The 22,611-nt window shown below is 42.9% G+C and overlaps 1 protein-coding gene across 1 annotated transcript in view; it reads right to left on the bottom strand.

The window, feature by feature from the left end:
- Nucleotides 1–22,611, bottom strand: part of ARHGEF10L (Rho guanine nucleotide exchange factor 10 like) — a 278,910-nt gene that overhangs the window by 5,721 nt on the left and 250,578 nt on the right. Inside the window, 1 exon segment of the mRNA XM_053690269.1 lies at nucleotides 22,119–22,241. Within this exon segment, the coding sequence (XP_053546244.1) occupies nucleotides 22,119–22,241 (123 nt within the window).

Genomic DNA, 22,611 nt, shown 5'->3' with positions numbered 1-22,611 from the left:
TAGAGGCACATGCAAGCTCATGGGTGCCGATTGGCTTGCTAGCCTTCATTTATTAGAGGCACGTGCAAGCTCATGGGTGCTGATTAGTCTGCTAGCCTTCATTTATTAGAGGCACGTGCAAGCTCATGGGTGCTGATTAGTCTGCTAGCCTTCATTTATTAGAGGCATGTGCAAGCTCATGGGTGCTAATTAGTTTGCTAGCCTTCATTTATTAGTGGCATGTGCAAGCTCATGGGTGCAGATTAGTTTGCTAGCCTTCATTTATTAGAGGCACGTGCAAGCTCATGGGTGCTGATTGGCTTGCTAGCCTTCATTTATTAGAGGCACGTGCAAGCTCATGGGTGCTGATTAGTCTGCTAGCCTTCATTTATTAGAGGCACGTGCAAGCTCATGGGTGCTGATTAGTCTGCTAGCCTTCATTTATTAGAGGCACGTGCAAGCTCATGCGTGCTTATTAGTTTGCTAGCCTTCATTTATTAGTGGCACGTGCAAGCTCATGGGTGCTGATTAGTTTGCTAACCTTCATTTATTAGTGGCACATGCAAGCTCATGGGTGCTGATTAGTTTGCTAGCCTTCATTTATTAGAGGCACGTGCAAGCTCATGGGTGCTAATTAGTTTGCTAGCCTTCATTTATTAGAGGCACGTGCAAGCTCATGGGTGCTAATTAGTTTGCTAGCCTTCATTTATTAGAGGCACGTGCAAGTTCATGGGTGCTAATTAGTTTGCTAGCCTTCATTTATTAGAGGCACATGCAAGCTCATGGGTGCTGATTGGCTTGCTAGCCTTCATTTATTAGAGGCACGTGCAAGCTCATGGGTAACGATTAATCTGCTAGCCTTCATTTATTAGAGGCACGTGCAAGCTCATGGGTGCTGATTAGTCTGCTAGCCTTCATTTATTAGAGGCACGTGCAAGCTCATGGGTGCTAATTAGTTTGCTAGCCTTCATTTATTAGTGGCATGTGCAAGCTCATGGGTGCTGATTAGTTTGCTAGCCTTCATTTATTAGAGGCACGTGCAAGCTCATGGGTGCAGATTAGTTTGCTAGCCTTCATTTATTAGAGGCACGTGCAAGCTCATGGGTGCTGATTGGCTTGCTAGCCTTCATTTATTAGAGGCACGTGCAAGCTCATGGGTGCAGATGTCTGCTAGTCTTCATTTATTAGAGGCACGTGCAAGCTCATGGGTGCTGATTAGTTTGCTAGTCTTCATTTATTAGAGGCACGTGCAAGCTCATGGGTGCTGATTAGTTTGCTAGCCTTCATTTATTAGAGGCACGTGCAAGCTCATGGGTGCAGATTAGTTTGCTAGCCTTCATTAAATAGAGGCACGTGCAAGCTCATGGGTGCAGATTAGTTTGCTAGCCTTCATTTATTAGAGTCACGTGCAAGCTCATGGGTGTTGATTAGGTTGCTAGCATTCATTTATTAGAGGCACGTGCAAGCTCATGGGTGCAAATTAGTTTGCTAGCCTTCATTTATTAGAGGCACGTGCAAGCTCATGGGTGCTGATTAGTTTGCTAGCCTTCATTTATTAGAGGCACGTGCAAGCTCATGGGTGCAGATTAGTTTGCTAGCCTTCATTTATTAGAGGCACGTGCAAGCTCATGGGTGTTGATTAGTTTGCTAGCCTTCATTTATTAGAGGCACGTGCAAGCTCATGGGTGCTAATTAGTTTGCTAGCCTTCATTTATTAGAGGCACGTGCAAGCTCATGGGTGCTAATTAGTTTGCTAGCCTTCATTTATTAGAGGCAAGTGCAAGCTCATGGGTGCAGATTAGTTTGCTAGCCTTCATTTATTAGAGGCACGTGCAAGCTCATGGGTACAGATTAGTTTGCTAAACTTCATTTATTAGAGTCACGTGCAAGCTCATGGGTGCTGATTAGTTTGCTAGCCTTCATTTATTAGAGGCACGTGCAAGCTCATGGGTGCAGATTAGTTTGCTAGCCTTCATTTATTAGAGGCACGTGCAAGCTCATGGGTGCAGATTAGTTTGCTAGCCTTCATTTATTAGAGGCACATGCAAGCTCATGGGTGCAGATTAGTTTGCTAGCCTTCATTTATTAGAGGCACGTGCAAGCTCATGGGTGCTAATTAGTTTGCTAGCCTTCATTTATTAGAGGCACGTGCAAGCTCACGGGTGCAGATTAGTTTGCTAGCCTTCATTTATTAGAGGCACGTGCAAGCTCACGGGTGTTGATTAGGTTGCTAGCCTTCATTTATTAGAGGCACGTGCAAGCTCATGGGTGCTGATTAGTTTGCTAGCCTTCATTTATTAGAGGCACATGCAAGCTCATGCGTGCTGATTAGTTTGCTAGCCTTCATTTATTAGAGGCACGTGCAAGCTCATGGGTGCTGATTAGTTTGCTAGCCTTCATTTATTAGAGGCACGTGCAAGCTCATGGGTGCTGATTAGTTTGCTAGCCTTCATTTATTAGAGGCACGTGCAAGCTCATGGGTGCAGATTAGTTTGCTAGCCTTCATTTATTAGAGGCACGTGCAAGCTCATGGGTACAGATTAGTTTCCTAGCCTTCATTTATTAGAGGCACGTGCAAGCTCACAGGTGTTGATTAGTTTGCTAGCCTTCATTTATTAGAGGCACGTGCAAGCTCATGGGTGCAGATTAGTTTGCTAGCCTTCATTTATTAGAGGCACGTGCAAGCTCATGGGTGCAGATTAGTTTGCTAGCCTTCATTTATTAGAGGCACGTGCAAGCTCATGGGTGCTGATTAGTTTGCTAGCCTTCATTTATTAGAGGCACGTGCAAGCTCATGGGTGCAGATTAGTTTGCTAGCCTTCATTTATTAGAGGCACGTGCAAGCTCATGGGTGCTGATTAGTTTGCTAGCCTTCATTTATTAGAGGCACGTGCAAGCTCATGGGTGCAGATTAGTTTGCTAGCCTTCATTTATTAGAGGCACGTGCAAGCTCATGGGTACAGATTAGTTTCCTAGCCTTCATTTATTAGAGGCACGTGCAAGCTCACAGGTGTTGATTAGTTTGCTAGCCTTCATTTATTAGAGGCACGTGCAAGCTCATGGGTGCAGATTAGTTTGCTAGCCTTCATTTATTAGAGGCACGTGCAAGCTCATGGGTGCAGATTAGTTTGCTAGCCTTCATTTATTAGAGGCACGTGCAAGCTCATGGGTGCTGATTAGTTTGCTAGCCTTCATTTATTAGAGGCACGTGCAAGCTCATGGGTGCAGATTAGTTTGCTAGCCTTCATTTATTAGAGGCACGTGCAAGCTCATGGGTGCTGATTAGTTTGCTAGCCTTCATTTATTAGAGGCACGTGCAAGCTCATGGGTGCAGATTAGTTTGCTAGCCTTCATTTATTAGAGGCACGTGCAAGCTCATGGGTGCAGATTAGATTGCTAGCCTTCATTTATTAGAGGCACGTGCAAGCTCATGGGTGCAGATTAGATTGCTAGCCTTCATTTATTAGAGGCACGTGCAAGCTCATGGGTGCTAATTAGTTTGCTAGCCTTCATTTATTAGAGGCACGTGCAAGCTCATGGGTGCAGATTAGATTGCTAGCCTTCATTTATTAGAGGCACGTGCAAGCTCATGGGTGCTGATTAGTTTGCTAGCCTTCATTTATTAGAGGCACGTGCAAGCTCATGGGTGCAGATTAGTTTGCTAGCCTTCATTTATTAGAGGCACGTGCAAGCTCATGGGTGCAGATTAGTTTGCTAGCCTTCATTTATTAGAGGCACGTGCAAGCTCATGGGTGCAGATTAGTTTGCTAGCCTTCATTTATTAGAGGCACGTGCAAGCTCATGGGTGCAGATTAGATTGCTAGCCTTCATTTATTAGAGGCACGTGCAAGCTCATGGGTGCTAATTAGTTTGCTAGCCTTCATTTATTAGAGGCACGTGCAAGCTCATGGGTGCAGATTAGATTGCTAGCCTTCATTTATTAGAGGCACGTGCAAGCTCATGGGTGCAGATTAGATTGCTAGCCTTCATTTATTAGAGGCACGTGCAAGCTCATGGGTGCAGATTAGATTGCTAGCCTTCATTTATTAGAGGCACGTGCAAGCTCATGGGTGCAGATTAGATTGCTAGCATTCATTTATTAGAGGCACGTGCAAGCTCATGGGTGCTGATTAGTTTGCTAGCCTTCATTTATTAGAGGCACGTGCAAGCTCATGGGTGCAGATTAGTTTGCTAGCCTTCATTTATTAGAGGCACGTGCAAGCTCATGGGTGCAGATTAGTTTGCTAGCCTTCATTTATTAGAGGCACTTGCAAGCTCATGGGTGCAGATTAGATTGCTAGCCTTCATTTATTAGAGGCACGTGCAAGCTCATGGGTGCTAATTAGTTTGCTAGCCTTCATTTATTAGAGGCACGTGCAAGCTCATGGGTGCAGATTAGATTGCTAGCCTTCATTTATTAGAGGCACGTGCAAGCTCATGGGTGCTGATTAGTTTGCTAGCCTTCATTTATTAGAGGCACGTGCAAGCTCATGGGTGCAGATTAGTTTGCTAGCCTTCATTTATTAGAGGCACGTGCAAGCTCATGGGTGCAGATTAGTTTGCTAGCCTTCATTTATTAGAGGCACGTGCAAGCTCATGGGTGCAGATTAGTTTGCTAGCCTTCATTTATTAGAGGCACGTGCAAGCTCATGGGTGCAGATTAGATTGCTAGCCTTCATTTATTAGAGGCACGTGCAAGCTCATGGGTGCTAATTAGTTTGCTAGCCTTCATTTATTAGAGGCACGTGCAAGCTCATGGGTGCAGATTAGATTGCTAGCCTTCATTTATTAGAGGCACGTGCAAGCTCATGGGTGCTGATTAGATTGCTAGCCTTCATTTATTAGAGGCACGTGCAAGCTCATGGGTGCAGATTAGATTGCTAGCCTTCATTTATTAGAGGCACGTGCAAGCTCATGGGTGCAGATTAGATTGCTAGCATTCATTTATTAGAGGCACGTGCAAGCTCATGGGTGCAGATTAGTTTGCTAGCCTTCATTTATTAGAGGCACGTGCAAGCTCATGGGTGCAGATTAGATTGCTAGCCTTCATTTATTAGAGGCACGTGCAAGCTCATGGGTGCTGATTAGTTTGCTAGCCTTCATTTATTAGAGGCACGTGCAAGCTCATGGGTGCAGATTAGTTTGCTAGCCTTCATTTATTAGAGGCACGTGCAAGCTCATGGGTGCTGATTAGTTTGCTAGCCTTCATTTATTAGAGGCACGTGCAAGCTCATGGGTGCAGATTAGTTTGCTAGCCTTCATTTATTAGAGGCACGTGCAAGCTCATGGGTGCAGATTAGTTTGCTAGCCTTCATTTATTAGAGGCACGTGCAAGCTCATGGGTGCAGATTAGTTTGCTAGCCTTCATTTATTAGAGGCACGTGCAAGCTCATGGGTGCAGATTAGATTGCTAGCCTTCATTTATTAGAGGCACGTGCAAGCTCATGGGTGCTAATTAGTTTGCTAGCCTTCATTTATTAGAGGCACGTGCAAGCTCATGGGTGCAGATTAGATTGCTAGCCTTCATTTATTAGAGGCACGTGCAAGCTCATGGGTGCTGATTAGATTGCTAGCCTTCATTTATTAGAGGCACGTGCAAGCTCATGGGTGCAGATTAGATTGCTAGCCTTCATTTATTAGAGGCACGTGCAAGCTCATGGGTGCAGATTAGATTGCTAGCATTCATTTATTAGAGGCACGTGCAAGCTCATGGGTGCAGATTAGTTTGCTAGCCTTCATTTATTAGAGGCACGTGCAAGCTCATGGGTGCAGATTAGTTTGCTAGCCTTCATTTATTAGAGGCACGTGCAAGCTCATGGGTGCAGATTAGATTGCTAGCCTTCATTTATTAGAGGCACGTGCAAGCTCATGGGTGCTGATTAGATTGCTAGCCTTCATTTATTAGAGGCACGTGCAAGCTCATGGGTGCAGATTAGATTGCTAGCCTTCATTTATTAGAGGCACGTGCAAGCTCATGGGTGCAGATTAGATTGCTAGCCTTCATTTATTAGAGGCACGTGCAAGCTCATGGGTGCAGATTAGTTTGCTAGCCTTCATTTATTAGAGGCACGTGCAAGCTCATGGGTGCAGATTAGTTTGCTAGCCTTCATTTATTAGAGGCACGTGCAAGCTCATGGGTGCAGATTAGTTTGCTAGCCTTCATTTATTAGAGGCACGTGCAAGCTCATGGGTGCAGATTAGATTGCTAGCCTTCATAGCTTTTTTTTTTTTTTTTTTTAAATTCTTTTATTGAGGTTTCAAAAGGCAAATTACAAAATGGAAAAAAGAAAAGCAGTATACACAATTAGTCATTGCAGAGAATGTCAAGTACAATACAGCGTTAAATGCATACAGACAATCGAGAGAGGACAAGCATCAATGAACAACTGTAGTTTGTAATTAAAATTTGCCAGTTTAAATATAAACCTTCTAATGAACTCTAAGGGCCTCTTTTGGGCCTCAAACATAAACAAAATAAGACAGCTAATGAAGGTTGGTATGGGGTAACAGAGACCACATATGGGCCACAAAACAAACCTCTTTTTCTATATCAATTATAGGGTTGGGTATGAATCTATGGGTGTATCGCTTCTAGTAAGATATGTTCTATAGATGGTTACTGTAGTAAGGTATGCGAGAATGCACCGCTGAATAGTGTAACTTAGCAAGTGGTATAAATAGATATTATGGTAGGAGTGATATAAATAGTAATTATATCAATTATAGGATTGGGTGCAAATCTGTGGGTATATTTCTTCTAGCAAGATATGTTATGTAGGAGGTTATTGAAGTTAGATATGCGAGAATGCACCACTGAATAGTATAACTCAACAAGTGATATAAATAAATATTATGTTAGAAGTGATATAAATAGTATGGTAAAATATGTGGGAACGAATAGGTAGGTTACGGCATAAGCGAGATAAGCCGTGTAGTTAACCCTCCTACCGAAGGAGGCGTGGTGTAGAGGGGGGGGGAGAGGGGGGGAGGAGGTGGTAAATTAACTAATGGACTTATTGACACTTAGGCACTGCTTCCAACAAATATATACTGATTTGGAACATAAATTTGTCTCTTATGTGCAACCTGGACTCTGGCCTATAGGAGATGAGAACATATAGACTGACATGCAATAATAAAAATCTCAAAGTGCTGGTTATCTGAGCAGTATTCTAAACAAGGACCAGCCTCATGTTGTGTATGGAAGCCTAACAACTTCTAAAATATGAATAGGGATTCTAGGAGGAAATGAAGATTGCCAATGGGCAAGGGCCCTTTGCCCATCGGCAGTAGATGTAAGACTACTTAATCCTATTCAGGCACTATGTATAAGCAGTAGGCATATAAGTTACTTAGCCCTAAGCATGCAATTGTTATTCGCATTTGGTAAGACTCTAATTAAATGGTATCCTATAGGAAGAGTGTGTTAGAGAGGTGATGCTACTGTTGGTGTGTACCCCCATCTTAGTATCATGTCAAATACTATGGTTAGGCTTTACGCGTTAGTTACAGAGCTTCTGGGATTTCTGCCAATATCTATGTGTCTATTTCTTTAAACTATTAAGGTACTTTGCAGTCTCAAGTGAACAGTGCAAAGAAGCTGTGCTTCAGTGGGGGATTCAATATGCCAGGGTGCAAGCAGTGTACAAGATTAAGAAAATGCAAGGCTTTATAAAGCTATATTAAGGGAAACAGCCATGTGTGGTTACAGGCAGCAGTCTGGCAGACACATTGTCACATCTCAATGATCAGATATGGTGTACAAGCTAGGGTAACAAGCCTATAGGAGCTTTTTATACATCAAACTAAAGAACTTCACTTTTGCAGAGTGAGAGAGGAGTGAATAAGTTGTATCTGAATTACATCTTTAAACCAACATAAAGGCCAGGACCATTGGTATTAAGCAGAACAAGTTATGTTAAATAAACAAAGATCCAGCCTCTATCCCTCTAACAAGGCATACTGTGGCTAAAACTCATTTTCATTGATGACCTTAAATTAATACTATGCACTACAGTATAACTTATTTTCGTATATAGCTCTCAAGCGCCATATATTTATAATAGTTAATGGGGCACGCAAAATTCCATAACTGTGCAGAAGGGAAGAGTGAGTACTTAAGCATAGGGGACAGAGAAAAAATAGACAACAACATCAACTGTTAAACGCAAAAGGAAGGACATAATCAATATAGTCTATCTTGAACTGTAATTTTTAAACTTACAAATTGGGGTAATTACGCATAGGGGACAGCAAGACAGTGTATTAGTGTCCAGTATATTATGCAGCTCCTTGAAGCGCAAAACCTTCTAATGACCATTTCATCCCACTTCATAGTAGTTCAGATTCACATCAGAGCTAGACCCTTCCCATACATGCTGCGTGAAACTCCACAGAGTGAAAGCCGGTGCTACTTTGGGCAAGGACCGCTTTGTAAGGGAGTCCCCTCTGTCCAACCAATCTCTCAGATTATCTCCAGGCAGATCGGATATAATTAGGGAGTCAGCAGGTCCGTCTAGGTAGTCTGCAGGTCGTTCTGCTGTGTGAGAAGGCTTGGTAACCCGACATACCCGTGAGTCATTCAGCGGCAGTTGAGGCTTTAGCTGGGATATACCTCCCGACTCATAAGGCAGGATCACCGCTGTCTTAGCCTCATGATCTCCTCTATCCAGAGTCCGCTCCAACCTGTGATATTTGTAAAGCAGTACCCTCTTGTCAGCTGTGGCCATTCGTTGCGTAACTGGTGTCACTGTCCCCAGGGGCTTAGTGTTAAGATCACATAGAGGTGCGTGCGCTGGAGACTGCCCCGTAGTTTGCAGTGAAGCTAACATAGAGGAGTGTTCAGACGCTGATCGGCAGTATTCAAGAAAGCAAAAGATCTTGTGCATGATGCGATCCGGAGTCTCCATAGTTAAGCAGCGTGGTTAGTTTGAGGGTAGAGCGGCAGCCTTTAGGTAGTTTCGTTCCGTGCTCCAGATTTTACAAAGGCCGCAAGATGGCTGCTCCCGGGATGTGTCTGCAGTCGCAGATACTTCAAGGCCGTGGCGACTCAGCAAGCATGAATCTCTCTAAAAAGCAGGCTATATGAGACCTCTAGGCTTTCTGGCACACAAAATTATTAAGGTTACTAGGCGAAAATGGTCGGTAGTTTTACAGATAGTTATCTCATGATCAGAGCTGTAAAGATGTACGGCCGCTCAGCTTTAGAGTTGGCTCCTCCCCCCCGCCTTCATAGCTTTTTCATCAGCTTAGCCCCTTTATAAAATGCATAGACCAGCAACATAATTGTTTATGTGGTGCCAATCTCCACATTATAAAACCTAGTAAATTATGCTTACCGTATAATTTCATTACCATCGAGGGGAGGAGAGTCCACGGCTTCATTCATTACTATTGGAAATTAAGAACCTGGCCGCCAGGAGGGGGCAAAGACACCCCAGCCAAAGGCTTAAATACCTCCCCCACTTCCCTCATCCCCCAGTCATTCTGCAGAGGAAACCAGGAACAGTAGGAGAAATATCAGGGTATAAATGGTGCCAGAAGATTAATAAATTTAGGTACACCCATCAGAGATACGGGCGGGAGCCGTGGACTCTCCTCCCCTCGATGGAAATGAAATTATCAGGTAAGCAAAATTTATATTTTCTATCTAAACGGCAGGAGAGTCCACGGCTTCATTCATTACTATTGGGAACATATACCCAAGCTCTAGAGGACACTGAATGAAACCGGGAGGTTAAAAGGCGGGTCCTAATCTGAGGGCACCACATCCTGCAAAACCGTTCTCCCAAAAACAGCTTCTGCAGAAGCAAAAACGTCAAATTTGTAAAACTTTGTAAAAGTGTGTAAGGAGGACCAGGTAGCCGCCTTACAAATCTGCTCCATAAAGGCCTCATTCTTGAAGGCCCAAGACGAAGCCACAGCTCTAGTTGAATGAGCCGTGATCCTCTAAGGAGGCTTATGTCCCGCTGTCTCGAATCAAGCTCCTCAACCAAAAAGACAAAGAAGTAGCAGAGGCCCTTTGCCCCTTGCGCTTCCCAGAATACACCACAAAAAGAGATGTAGACTGTCTGAAATCCTGAAGATAAAACTTCAAGGCACGAACCACATCCAGGTTATGAAGTAACCTCTCCTTTGAAGAAGAAAGGTTAGGAAACAAAGAAGGAACAACTATTTCCTGATTGATGTTACAGTTAGACACCACCTTGGGGAGAAACCCCAACCCAGTGTGAAGTACAGCCTTATCCGCATGAAACACCATATAAGGAGGACCACTTTGCAAGGCAGCTAGTTCAGATACTCTGCGTGCCAATGCACTAGCCAACAGGAAGAGAACCTTCCAGGACAGAATCTTAATGTCTATGGAATGTATAGGTTAAAACGGAACCCTCTGCAAAACTTTAAGGACTAAGTTTAAGCTCCAAGGCGGAGCCGACTGTCTAAAGACAGGCCTGATTCTAGACAGAGCCTGAACAAAAGATTGGATCTCAGCAAGTATCCTATGCAACAAGACTGATAAAGCCGAAATCTGTCCCTTTAAGGAACTAGATGCAAGACCTCCAATCTTGGAGAAAGGACAGAATCCTGGCTGCCTTCACCTTATGCCAAGGATATCTATGCTTCTCACACCAGGACAAGTAAGTCCTCCACACCTTATGGTAGATGCGAAGAGTGACTGGCTTCCTTGCCTGAATTAAAGTATCAATCACACTTTCAGAAAAGCCTCTCTTGGCTAAGACTAGGTGTTCAATCTCCACGCAGTCAGCCTCAGAAAATCTAGATTTTGATTTTGGAAGGGGCCCTGTGACAGCAGATCCCTGCGACAGGGTAACCTCCATGGCGGAGAGGATGGCATCCCCAACAAACCACGTCCTCCACGGCCACGAAGGAGCAATCAGAATAGTAGAGGCCCGATTCCGTTTGATGCGTGCCACTACACGAGGTAGAAGTGGTAATGGTGGAAAAATGTAAGCTAGGCTGAATCCCCAAAAAACCACTAAGGCATCTATCAGCTCTGCCTGGGGATCCCTGGACCTCGACCCGTATCGATATAGTTTGTAATTGAGTCTGGACGCCATGAGATTTATCTCCGGTGTTCCCCATCTGAGACAAATCTCCACAAACACCTCTGGGTGAAGAGACCATTCCCCCGGATGGAAGGATTGTCTGCTGAGAAAGTCCGCTTCCCAGTTGTCCACAACTGGAATGTGAATCGCTGAAAGCGAGCAGTCGTGGGACTCTGCCCACTCCAGAATATGAGACACCTCCCTCATCGCAAGGAAGCTCCTTGTACCCCCCTGATGGTTGATCTAGGCCACCAAGGTAATGTCAGTCTGGAATCTGATAAAACTGACTAACCCCAGAGAAGGCCATGCCTTCAGGGCATTGTAAATTGCTCGTAGTTCCAGGATGTTGATCGGAAGCAGAGACTCCTCCCTGGACCACTTTCCTTGTGCCATCCTGGCACCCCAAACAGCTCCCCATCCATCAGACTGGCGTCCATGGTCACAATCTCCCAGGACAGTCTCAAGGAAGGATGTCCCCATGGATAGCTGCTCCGGACGAATCCACCAAGAGAGGGAGTTCCGAGTCCGAGCATCCATGGATATCAGCTGTGATAGAGCTGAATGATCGCCGTTCCACTGTCTCAACATGCACATTTGAAGAGGTCTGAGATGGAACTTGGCGAATGGGATGATATCTATGCTTGAAACCATGAGACCTATCACCTCCATACATTGAGCCACCAATGGGCTTGTGGAGGACTGAAGGGCAAGACAGGTGGACGCAAACTTCTTGCGTCGCTAATCTGTGAGAAATATCTTCATGGACATAGAGTCTATTATTGTGCCCAGGAACTCCACCCTGTTGCTGGGAATTAGGGAACTCTTTCCTGAGCAAAAGAAGAAGAGCCCTCGACTGATCCTCTGCGAGGCTGAGCAACAGCGCCTGAACCAGGATGTCATCAAGGGACGGAGCCACCTCAATGCCCCTGGATCTGGCCACTGCAAGCAGCACCCCCAGAACCTTTGTGAAGTCTCTCGGGGCCATCGCCAGACCAAACGGAAGGGCCACAAACTGAAAGTGTTGGTCCAGAAACGCAAGTCTTAGGAACCTGAAATGGTCCCTGAAAATTGGCAGATAAAGGTAAGCGTCCTTCAAGTCTACAGTTGTCATGAACTGTCCCTCTTGAACTAGAGGCAGAATAGATCTGATCGTTACCATTTTGAACGATGGAACACTCAGAAACCTGTTTAAACACTTTAGGTCCAGAATCTGGAGGCACCTGCCCTCCTTCTTTGGAACCACAAAAAGGTTGGAATAGTACCCTAAACCCCTTTCTGCTAGGGGTACTGGTACAATAACCCAGAGAGAGGCGAGATCCCTCACACACTCTAGAAAGGCCTCTCTCTTCTCTGGTCTTGAAGACAGGTTTGACAGGAGGAATCTGCCCTCGGGCAGATGGGATCTGAACCCTGTCCTGTAACCCTGGGAGACAACTTCTAGAACCCAAGGGTCCTGAACGTCCTGCAACCATGCGTCTGAGAATAGAGATAATCTGCCCCCTACATGATCCGGAGACCGGTCGTGGGCCGCCCCTTCATGCTGATTTCGTCTCGGCGGGCTTCTTGCTCTGCTTAAACTTGTTCCAAGATTGAGCCAGCTTCCAAAATCCATTGGATTGGTCCGCTTTCGTGGTGGGTTGCTGGTGCTGGGCCTTGTCCGCACGAAAGGGACAAAAACATAATTTATGCTTACCTGATAAATTTATTTCTCTTGTAGTGTATCCAGTCCACGGATCATCCATTACTTATGGGATATTAACTCCTCCCCAACAGGAAGTGCAAGAGGATTCACCCAGCAGAGCTGCTATATAGCTCCTCCCCTAACTGCCATTACCAGTCATTCGACCGAAAACATGCAGAGAAAGGAAAACCATAGGGTACAGTGGTGACTGTAGTTTAACGGAAAAATTACCTGCCTTAAAGTGACAGGGCGGGCCGTGGACTGGATACACTACAAGAGAAATAAATTTATCAGGTAAGCATAAATTATGTTTTCTCTTGTTAAGTGTATCCAGTCCACGGATCATCCATTACTTATGGGATACCAATACCAAAGCTAAAGTACACGGATGACGGGAGGGACAGGCAGGCTCTTTATACGGAAGGAACCACTGCCTGAAGAACCTTTCTCCCAAAAACAGCCTCCGAAGAAGCAAAAGTGTCAAATTTGTAAAATTTGGAAAAAGTATGAAGAGAAGACCAAGTTGCAGCCTTGCAAATCTGTTCAACAGAAGCCTCATTCTTAAAGGCCCAAGTGGAAGCCACAGCTCTAGTAGAATGTGCTGTAATTCTTTCAGGAGGCTGCTGTCCAGCAGTCTCATAGGCTAACCGTATTATGCTACGAAGCCAAAAGGAGAGAGAGGTAGCCGAAGCTTTTTGACTTCTCCTCTGACCAGAATAAACGACAAACAGGGAAGACGTTTGTCGAAAATCCTTAGTTGCCTGTAGATAAAATTTCAGGGCACGGACTACATCTAGATTGTGTAGCAGACGTTCCTTTTTCGAAGAAGGATTAGGACACAAAGATGGAACCACAATCTCTTGATTGATATTCCTGTTAGTGACCACCTTAGGTAGGAACCCAGGTTTAGTACGCAGAACTACCTTGTCTGAATGAAAAATCAGATAAGGAGAATCACAATGTAAGGCAGATAACTCAGAGACTCTTCGAGCCGAGGAAATCGCCATTAAAAACAGAACTTTCCAAGATAACAACTTGATATCAATGGAATGAAGGGGTTCAAACGGAACCCCCTGTAAAACATTAAGAACTAAGTTCAAACTCCATGGTGGAGCAACAGTTTTAAACACAGGCTTGATCCTAGCTAAAGCCTGACAAAAAGCTTGAACGTCCGGAACTTCTGACAGACGTTTGTGTAAAAGAATGGACAGAGCTGAAATCTGTCCCTTTAAGGAACTAGCGGATAAACCCTTTTCTAAACCTTCTTGTAGAAAAGACAATATCCTCGGAATCCTAACCTTACTCCATGAGCAACTCTTGGATTCGCACCAATATAAGTATTTGCGCCATATCTTATGGTAAATCTTTCTGGTAACAGGCTTCCTAGCCTGTATTAAGGTATCAATAACTGACTCAGAAAAACCACGTTTTGATAAAATCAAGCGTTCAATTTCCAAGCAGTCAGCTTCAGAGAAATTAGATTTTGATGTTTGAAGGGACCCTGGATCAGAAGGTCCTGTTTCAGAGGTAGCGACCAAGGTGGACAGGATGACATGTCCACTAGATCTGCATACCAAGTCCTGCGTGGCCATGCAGGCGCTATTAGAATCACTGATGCTCTCTCCTGTTTGATTCTGGCAATCAATCGAGGAAGCATCGGGAAGGGTGGAAACACATAAGCCATCCCGAAGGTCCAAGGTGCTGTCAAAGCATCTATCAGAACCGCTCCCGGATCCCTGGATCTGGACCCGTAACGAGGAAGCTTGGCGTTCTGTCGAGACGCCATGAGATCTATCTCTGGTTTGCCCCAACGTCAAAGTATTTGGGCAAAGACCTCCGGATGAAGTTCCCAATTCCAGAATGTTTATTGGTAGGAGACTCTCCTCCTGATTCCATTGTCCCTGAGCCTTCAGAGAATTCCAGACAGCTCCCCAACCTAGTAGGCTGGCGTCTGTTGTTACAATTGTCCAGTCCGGCCTGCTGAATGGCATCCCCCTGGACAGATGTGGCCGAGAAAGCCACCATAGAAGAGAATTTCTGGTCTCTTGATCCAGATTCAGAGTAGGGGACAAGTCTGAGTAATCCCCATTCCACTGACTTAGCATGCACAATTGCAGCGGTCTGAGATGTAGACGTGCAAAGGGTACTATGTCCATTGCTGCTACCATTAAGCCGATCACCTCCATGCATTGAGCTACTGACGGGTGTTGAATGGAATGAAGGACACGGCATGCATTTTGAAGCTTTGTTAACCTGTCTTCTGTCAGGTAAATCTTCATTTCTACAGAATCTATAAGAGTCCGCAAGAAGGGAACTCTTGTGAGTGGAAAGAGAGAACTCTTCTTTTCGTTCACCTTCTATCCATGCGACCTTAGAAATGCCAGTACTAACTCTGTATGAGACTTGGCAGTTTGAAAGCTTGAAGCTTGTATCAGAATGTCGTCTAGGTACGGAGCTACCGCAATTCCTCGCGGTCTTAGTACCGCCAGAAGAGCACCCAGAACCTTTGTGAAGATTCTCGGAGCCGTAGCCAATCCGAATGGAAGAGCTACAAACTGGTAATGCCTGTCTAGAAAGGCAAACCTTAGATACCGGTAATGTTCTTTGTGAATCGGTATGTGAAGGTAAGCATCCTTTAAATCCACTGTGGTCATGTACTGACCCTTTTGGATCATGGGTAAAATTGTCCGAATAGTTTCCATTTTGAACGATGGAACTCTTAGGAATTTGTTTAGGATCTTTAAATCCAAGATTGGCCTGAAAGTTCCCTCTTTTTTGGGAACCACAAACAGATTTGAGTAAAACCCTTGTCCTTGTTCCGACCGCGGAACCGGATGGATCACTCCCATTAATAAAAGATCTTGTACGCAGCGTAGAAACGCCTCTTTCTTTATTTGGTTTGTTGACAACCTTGACAGATGAAATCTCCCTCTTGGGGGAGAGAGTTTGAAGTCTAGAAGGTATCCCTGAGATATGATCTCTAACGCCCAGGGATCCTGGACATCTCTTGCCCAAGCCTGGGCGAAGAGAGAAAGTCTGCCCCCCACTAGATCCGTTCCCGGATCGGGGGCCCTCGATTCATGCTGTCTTAGGGGCAGCAGCAGGTTTCCTGGCCTGCTTGCCCTTGTTCCAGGACTGGTTAGGTCTCCAGCCTTGTCTGTAGCGAGCAACAGCTCCTTCCTGTTTTGGTGAAGAGGAAGTTGATGCTGGTCCTGCTTTGAAATTACGAAAGGAACGAAAATTAGACTATCTAGCCTTAGGTTTGGCTCTGTCTTGAGGCAGGGCATGGCCTTTACCTCCTGTAATGTCAGCGATAATTTCTTTCAACCCGGGCCCGAATAAGGTCTGCCCTTTGAAAGGTATATTAAGCAATTTAGATTTAGAAGTAACGTCAGCTGACCAGGATTTTAGCCACAGTGCTCTGCGTGCCTGAATGGCGAATCCGGAATTCTTAGCCGTAAGTTTAGTTAAATGTACTACGGCATCTGAAATAAATGAGTTAGCTAACTTAAGGGCTTTAAGCTTGTGTGTAATCTCATCTAATGGAGCTGATTCAAGTGTCTCTTCCAGAGACTCAAACCAAAATGCTGCTGCAGCCGTGACAGGTGCAATGCATGCAAGAGGTTGCAATATAAAACCTTGTTGAACAAACATTTTCTTAAGGTAACCCTCTAACTTTTTATCCATTGGATCTGAAAAGGCACAGCTATCCTCCACCGGGATAGTGGTACGCTTAGCTAAAGTAGAAACTGCTCCCTCCACCTTAGGGACATCTTTCTAAATATCGGAGGAGGTGAGAACGGCACACCGGGTCTATCCCACTCCTTAGTAACAATTTCAGTAAGTCTCTTAGGTATAGGAAAAACGTCAGTACTCGCCGGTACCGCAAAATATTTATCCAACCTACACATTTTCTCTGGTATTGCAACTGTGTTACAATCATTCAGAGCCGCTAACACCTCCCCTAGTAATACACGGAGGTTTTCCAGCTTAAATTTAAAATTTGAAATATCTGAATCCAGTTTGTTTGGATCAGAACCGTCACCCCGCAGAATGAAGCTCTCCGTCCTCATGTTCTGCAAATTGTGACGCAGTGTCTGACATGGCCCCAATATTATCAGCGCACTCTGTTCTCACCCCAGAGTGATCACGCTTACCTCTTAGTTCTGGTAATTTAGCCAAAACTTCAGTCATAACAGTAGCCATATCCTGTAATGTGATTTGTAATGGCCGCCCAGATGTACTCGGCGCTACAATATCACGCACCTCCCGAGCAGGAGATGCAGGTACTGACACGTGAGGCGAGTTAGTCGGCATAACTCTCCCCTCGTTGTTTGGTGAAATATGTTCAATTTGTACAGATTGACTTTTATTTAAAGTAGCATCAATACAGTTAGTACATAAATTTCTATTGGGCTCCACTTTGGCTTTAGCACATATAGCACAGATATCTTCCTCTGAATCAGACATGTTTAACACACTAGCAAATAAACTAGCAACTTGGAAATACTTTTCAAGTAATTTACTATAATATGAAAACGTACTGTGCCTATAAGAAGCACAGAAAAAGTTATGACAGTTGAAAATTAATAAACTGAAAAGTTATAGCATCAAATCTTTGTAAAAAACACAATTTTAGCAAAGGATTGCTCCCATTAGCAAAGGATAACTAACCCTATAGCAGAAAAAAAAAAAAAATACAGAAATAAACGTTTTTTTTATCACAGTCAACTACAATCTCACAGCTCTGCTGTGAGTGATTACCTCCCTCAAAACAAGTTTTGAAGACCCCTGAGTTCTGTAGAGATGAACCGGGTCATGCAGGGAAGATAATAAACTTCTGACTGAATTTTTTGATGCGTAGCAAAAGCGCCAAAAAAGGCCCCTCCCCCTCACACATAACAGTGAGAGAGATCAGTAAACTGTCATAAATTAAATAAAACGACTGCCAAGTGGAAAAAAATAGTGCCCAAAACATTTTTTCACCCAGTACCTCAGAAAATTAAACGATTTTACATGCCAGCAAAAAACGTTTAACATTAATAAATTGAGTGTTATTAAAAAGCCTGTTGCTAGTCCCTGCAAATTAGGCTAAAGTTTTATGCATACAGTATAATTCCAGTGAAGTGCCATTCCCCAGAATACTGAAGTGTAAAATATACATACATGACAGCCTGATACCAGTTGCTGCTACTGCATTTAAGGCTGAGTTTACATTATATCGGTATGGCAGAATTTTCTCATCAATTCCATTGTCAGAAAATAATAAGCTGCTACATACCTCTTTGCAGATTAATCTGCCCGCTGTCCCCTGATCTGAAGTTTACCTCTCCTCAGATGGCCGAGAAACAGCAATATGATCTTAACTACTCCGGCTAAAATCATAGAAAAACTCAGGTAGATTCTTCTTCAAATTCTACCAGAGAAGGAATAACACACTCCGGTGCTATTATAAAGTAACAAACTTATGATTGAAGGTATGAAACTAAGTATAATCACCACAGTCCTCTCACACATCCTATCTATTCGTTGGGTGCAAGAGAATGACTGGTAATGGCAGTTAGGGGAGGAGCTATATAGCAGCTCTGCTGGGTGAATCCTCTTGCACTTCCTGTTGGGGAGGAGTTAATATCCCATAAGTAATGGATGATCCGTGGACTGGATACACTTAACAAGAGAAAAGTAGATCCCTTAAGCTTAGCCTTCTTATCCTGTGGTAGGAAAGCGCCCTTGCCTCCCGTGACCGTGGATATGATTGAATCCAATCCTGGACCAAACAGGATCTTTCCTTGAAACGGCACGGACAACAGCCTCAATTTAGAGGTCATGTACGCAGACCTAGATTTTAGCCACAGAGCCTTGCGCGCTAAAACAGAAAAACCTGACACCTTAGCATTCAAGCGAATAATTTGCATATTGGCATCACAGATGAAAGAATTGGCAACCCTCAGCGCCTTAATCTTCTCCTGTATCTCATCGATGGAGGTCTCCCCCTCGACCATTTCACACAGGGATTCACACCAAAATGTTGCAGCTCCAGCGACTGCCGCAACAGTCGCTGCTGGCTGAAAAACAAACCCTGTGTGCTGAAACATCTTTCTCAACATGTTTTCTAGCTTTGTATTCATGTGCTCTTTAAACAACGAACTATCCTTGAGGGGAATAGTCGTCTGCTTCTCAAGCGTAGAAATAGTCCCATCCACCTTAGGGATGGTCCCCCACAGCTCAAGCTGAGAGTCCGGAATGGGGAACAGTTTATTAAAAGAAGAAGAAGGGGAAAAGGACGAACCTAATCACTCCCATTTATTCTTAATATATGTACACAATGTGATAAAGTAATGAGATCTGATTATACCTACAGATATAAGATAAAGACACATGTATATGTACACAATGTGATACAGTAATGAGATCTGATTATACCTACAGTTATAAGATAAAGAAGCATGTATATGTACACAATGTGATGCAGTAATGAGATCTGATTATACCTACAGTTATAAGATAAAGAAGCATGTATATGTACACAATGTGATGCAGTAATGAGATCTGATTATACCTACAGATATAAGATAAAGACACATGTATATGTACACAATGTGATACAGTAATGAGATCTGATTATACCTACAGATATAAGATAAAGACGCATGTATATGTACACAATGTGATGCAGTAATGAGATCTGATTATACCTACAGATATAAGATAAAGACACATGTATATGTACACAATGTGATACAGTAATGAGATCTGATTATACCTACAGCTATAAGATAAAGATACATGTATATGTACACAATGTGATAAGTAATGAGATTTGATTATACCTACAGATATAAGATAAAGACACATGTATATGTACACAATATGATAAAGTAATGAGATCTGATTATACCTACAGCTATAAGATAAAGATACATGTATATGTACACAATGTGATAAGTAATGAGATCTGATTATACCTACAGATATAAGATAAAGACACATGTATAGGTACACAATGTGATACAGTAATGAGATCTGATTATACCTACAGATATAAGATACAGACACATGTATATGTACACAGTGTGATACAGTAATGAGATCTGATTATACCTACAGATATAAGATAGACACATGTATATGTACACAATGTGATACAGTAATGAGATCTGATTATACCTACAGATATAAGATACAGACACATGTATATGTACACAATGTGATACAGTAATGAGATCTGATTATACCAACAGATATAAGATAAAGACACATGTATATGTACACAATGTGATACAGTAATGAGATCTGATTATACCTACAGATATAAGATAAAGACATGTATATGTACACAATATGATAAAGTAATGAGATCTGATTATACCTACAGATATAAGATAAAGATACATGTTATGTACACAATGTGATACAGTAATGAGATCTGATTATACCTACAGATATAAGATAAAGACACATGTATATGTACACAATATGATAAAGTAATGAGATCTGATTATACCTACAAGCTCAACCCATTTTATTAGGTTGTGGCTTCAAAACACAAAATCAGCTAATTCATATACACAAAAAAACCTAAAAAAGCAAATCTCATACATTTTATACTCTGCAGCTGGTTAAAAGCAAATCTCATACATTTTATACTCTGCAGTTGGTATGAAAAGTAATTGAAAAACACATTAAGGGAAAAACAATTTATAGTATACTGTCCCTTTAAGTTGTAAATAAGTTTTCTGTTTTGTTACTGAATATCGTGTGAAAAATACAGGTACGTGTTTGACATAACCCAAACCAAGTTATAATGATAGCCGCAGCGCACAGATTAACAGCACAATAACAATCTGTAAAAGAACAGCTGATAAAGTGATAAACGCGGACAATTGAAAACAAACAAATAACTTTATCATGTATTGAACAATGCACAGTTTTGCAATCTTGTGTGAGGCAGAAAGGAGAGAAACAGAGCGAGACAGAAGGATAGAGAAAGACAGAGAAAGGCAACGGGAAGGAGAGGGTATAATATTATACACTGTGCAAATACTGCTACCATCTGGTGCTCAACAGTATATAGCATTGTTAAAAGCATTTTTTTGCAAAACTGCTGCCATATAGTGCTCCTGATAACTAAATACATAGGTATGCTCTTCAACAAAACGATGCCAAGAGAGCAAAGTAAATTTGATAAAGCGCATGCTTTCTCAATTATGACGGGGACATTTGGGGTTTCATGTCCCTTCAATTTTGACTTCCATATCACCTTAAGATTCAGTTTTGAGCTTTTCCTTCAAGCTTTATATGGCACTGAACAGACCCTTTCTTTGAGGTGAAATCTGCCACTTGTCATCCTAATTTACAAGACCACCTTTTCCAAGGTACGAAGCAGCGGGCATTAGACTCTCTCGCTCGGGGTGATTGACAGACCTTTCTTGCACGTGAGAGAAGGGGCTGGCATTACGCACTCATCAGAGTGTGTAATAATGCAGGCCAGCGAACTAACAGATCCTACTGCCAGTATGCAGCGAAGGCGTGCGGACAAGCTTCTCAAGTTAAGAAACTTGTTGACGGCGATGGTTAGTGCATAGGCCCCACATGAAGAAATAGAAGGCAAAAGGCTGTGTCACACACAGAGGCGTAACTAGAAATCACAGGGCCCAGGTGCAAGAATCTAATAAATTTTAAACTGGGCCCCCACCCTTGGGGGCCCAGTCGCAATTGCAACCTCTTCACCCCCTGTAGTTTCACCCCTGGTCACACATCCAGGAGATTGCAGGTTTGAAGGCACATTCTAGAATTCTACTCACTTTGTAAATTATATAAAAACACCACTTAAATAATATACATAAAGTGTATCAGATTTTCTGACATAGTCAATGTTTAATGATTTTAAGGGACACTAAACCCAATTTTTTTTGTTCATGATTCAGATAGAGCATGCAATTTTAAGCAACTTTCTAATTTACTCCTATTATCAATTTTTCTTCATTCTCGTTGCTATCTTTATTTAAAAAGCAGGAATGTGATGCATAGGATCCGGCCCATTTTTGGTTAAGAAACCTGGGTTATGCTTGCTTATTGGTGGGTATATGTAGGCCTCCAATAAGCAAGCGCTATCCATGGTGCTGAACATAAAATGGGCTGGCTGCTAAGATTTACATTCCTGCTTTTAAAATAAAGATAACAAGAGAACGAAGAAAAATTGATAATAGGAGTAAATTTATAAAGTTGCTTAAAATGTCATGCTCTATCTGAATCATGAAAGAAAAAAAATGTTGGTTCAGTGTCCCTTTAAGGCAAGCTAATACAATGTTATTGGGGTTCTGGGACCCCCCCAGTTAAGGCAATATTACGAGGTGTCATTCTGGTATTTATGGTTCACCACACCATCTTACCTGTGATTTTTGGGATCCCCTCTAGTTTTGGCACCGGCAAAGTAATCAGGATACCCAGGTCTGTGCCCACCCATAACAATCCCTGGCACACAAGTAGGGCTGTTACACGAGTATTCTTCTGCCCTAAATATAATGAGCGATCAGAGAAAGGGAATTAGGTTACAGATTACATAGTGACATTCTACACAGAAGCAATGCGAAGAGGAATAAAAATCAATACGCAAGACATGAAGTCAAAATTACACTTTCCTCTTAAATGAGTTCATAACATTAAAAAAAATATATATATATATATACATACACACTACTTTCTCTTTTTATGTTTTTTTTTTCTTTTCTTAAACTTAGTTGATTTCCATGGCAGCATACTGAAGTAAGCACAGACGAGTGCACGTGTCTTGAGCACCATATGTAATAAATTATTACAAACATTGTTGATCACTACATGGCAAAGCTGTTTGCAACAATGTTGGGTACCAGTGTTATACATATA

This window comes from Bombina bombina, chromosome 8 (assembly GCF_027579735.1).
Source record: "Bombina bombina isolate aBomBom1 chromosome 8, aBomBom1.pri, whole genome shotgun sequence".
NCBI classification, from domain to species: domain Eukaryota; kingdom Metazoa; phylum Chordata; class Amphibia; order Anura; family Bombinatoridae; genus Bombina; species Bombina bombina.
The sequence above is the reverse complement of the archived record's forward strand: the minus strand, read 5'-3'. Positions and strand labels throughout refer to the sequence as shown.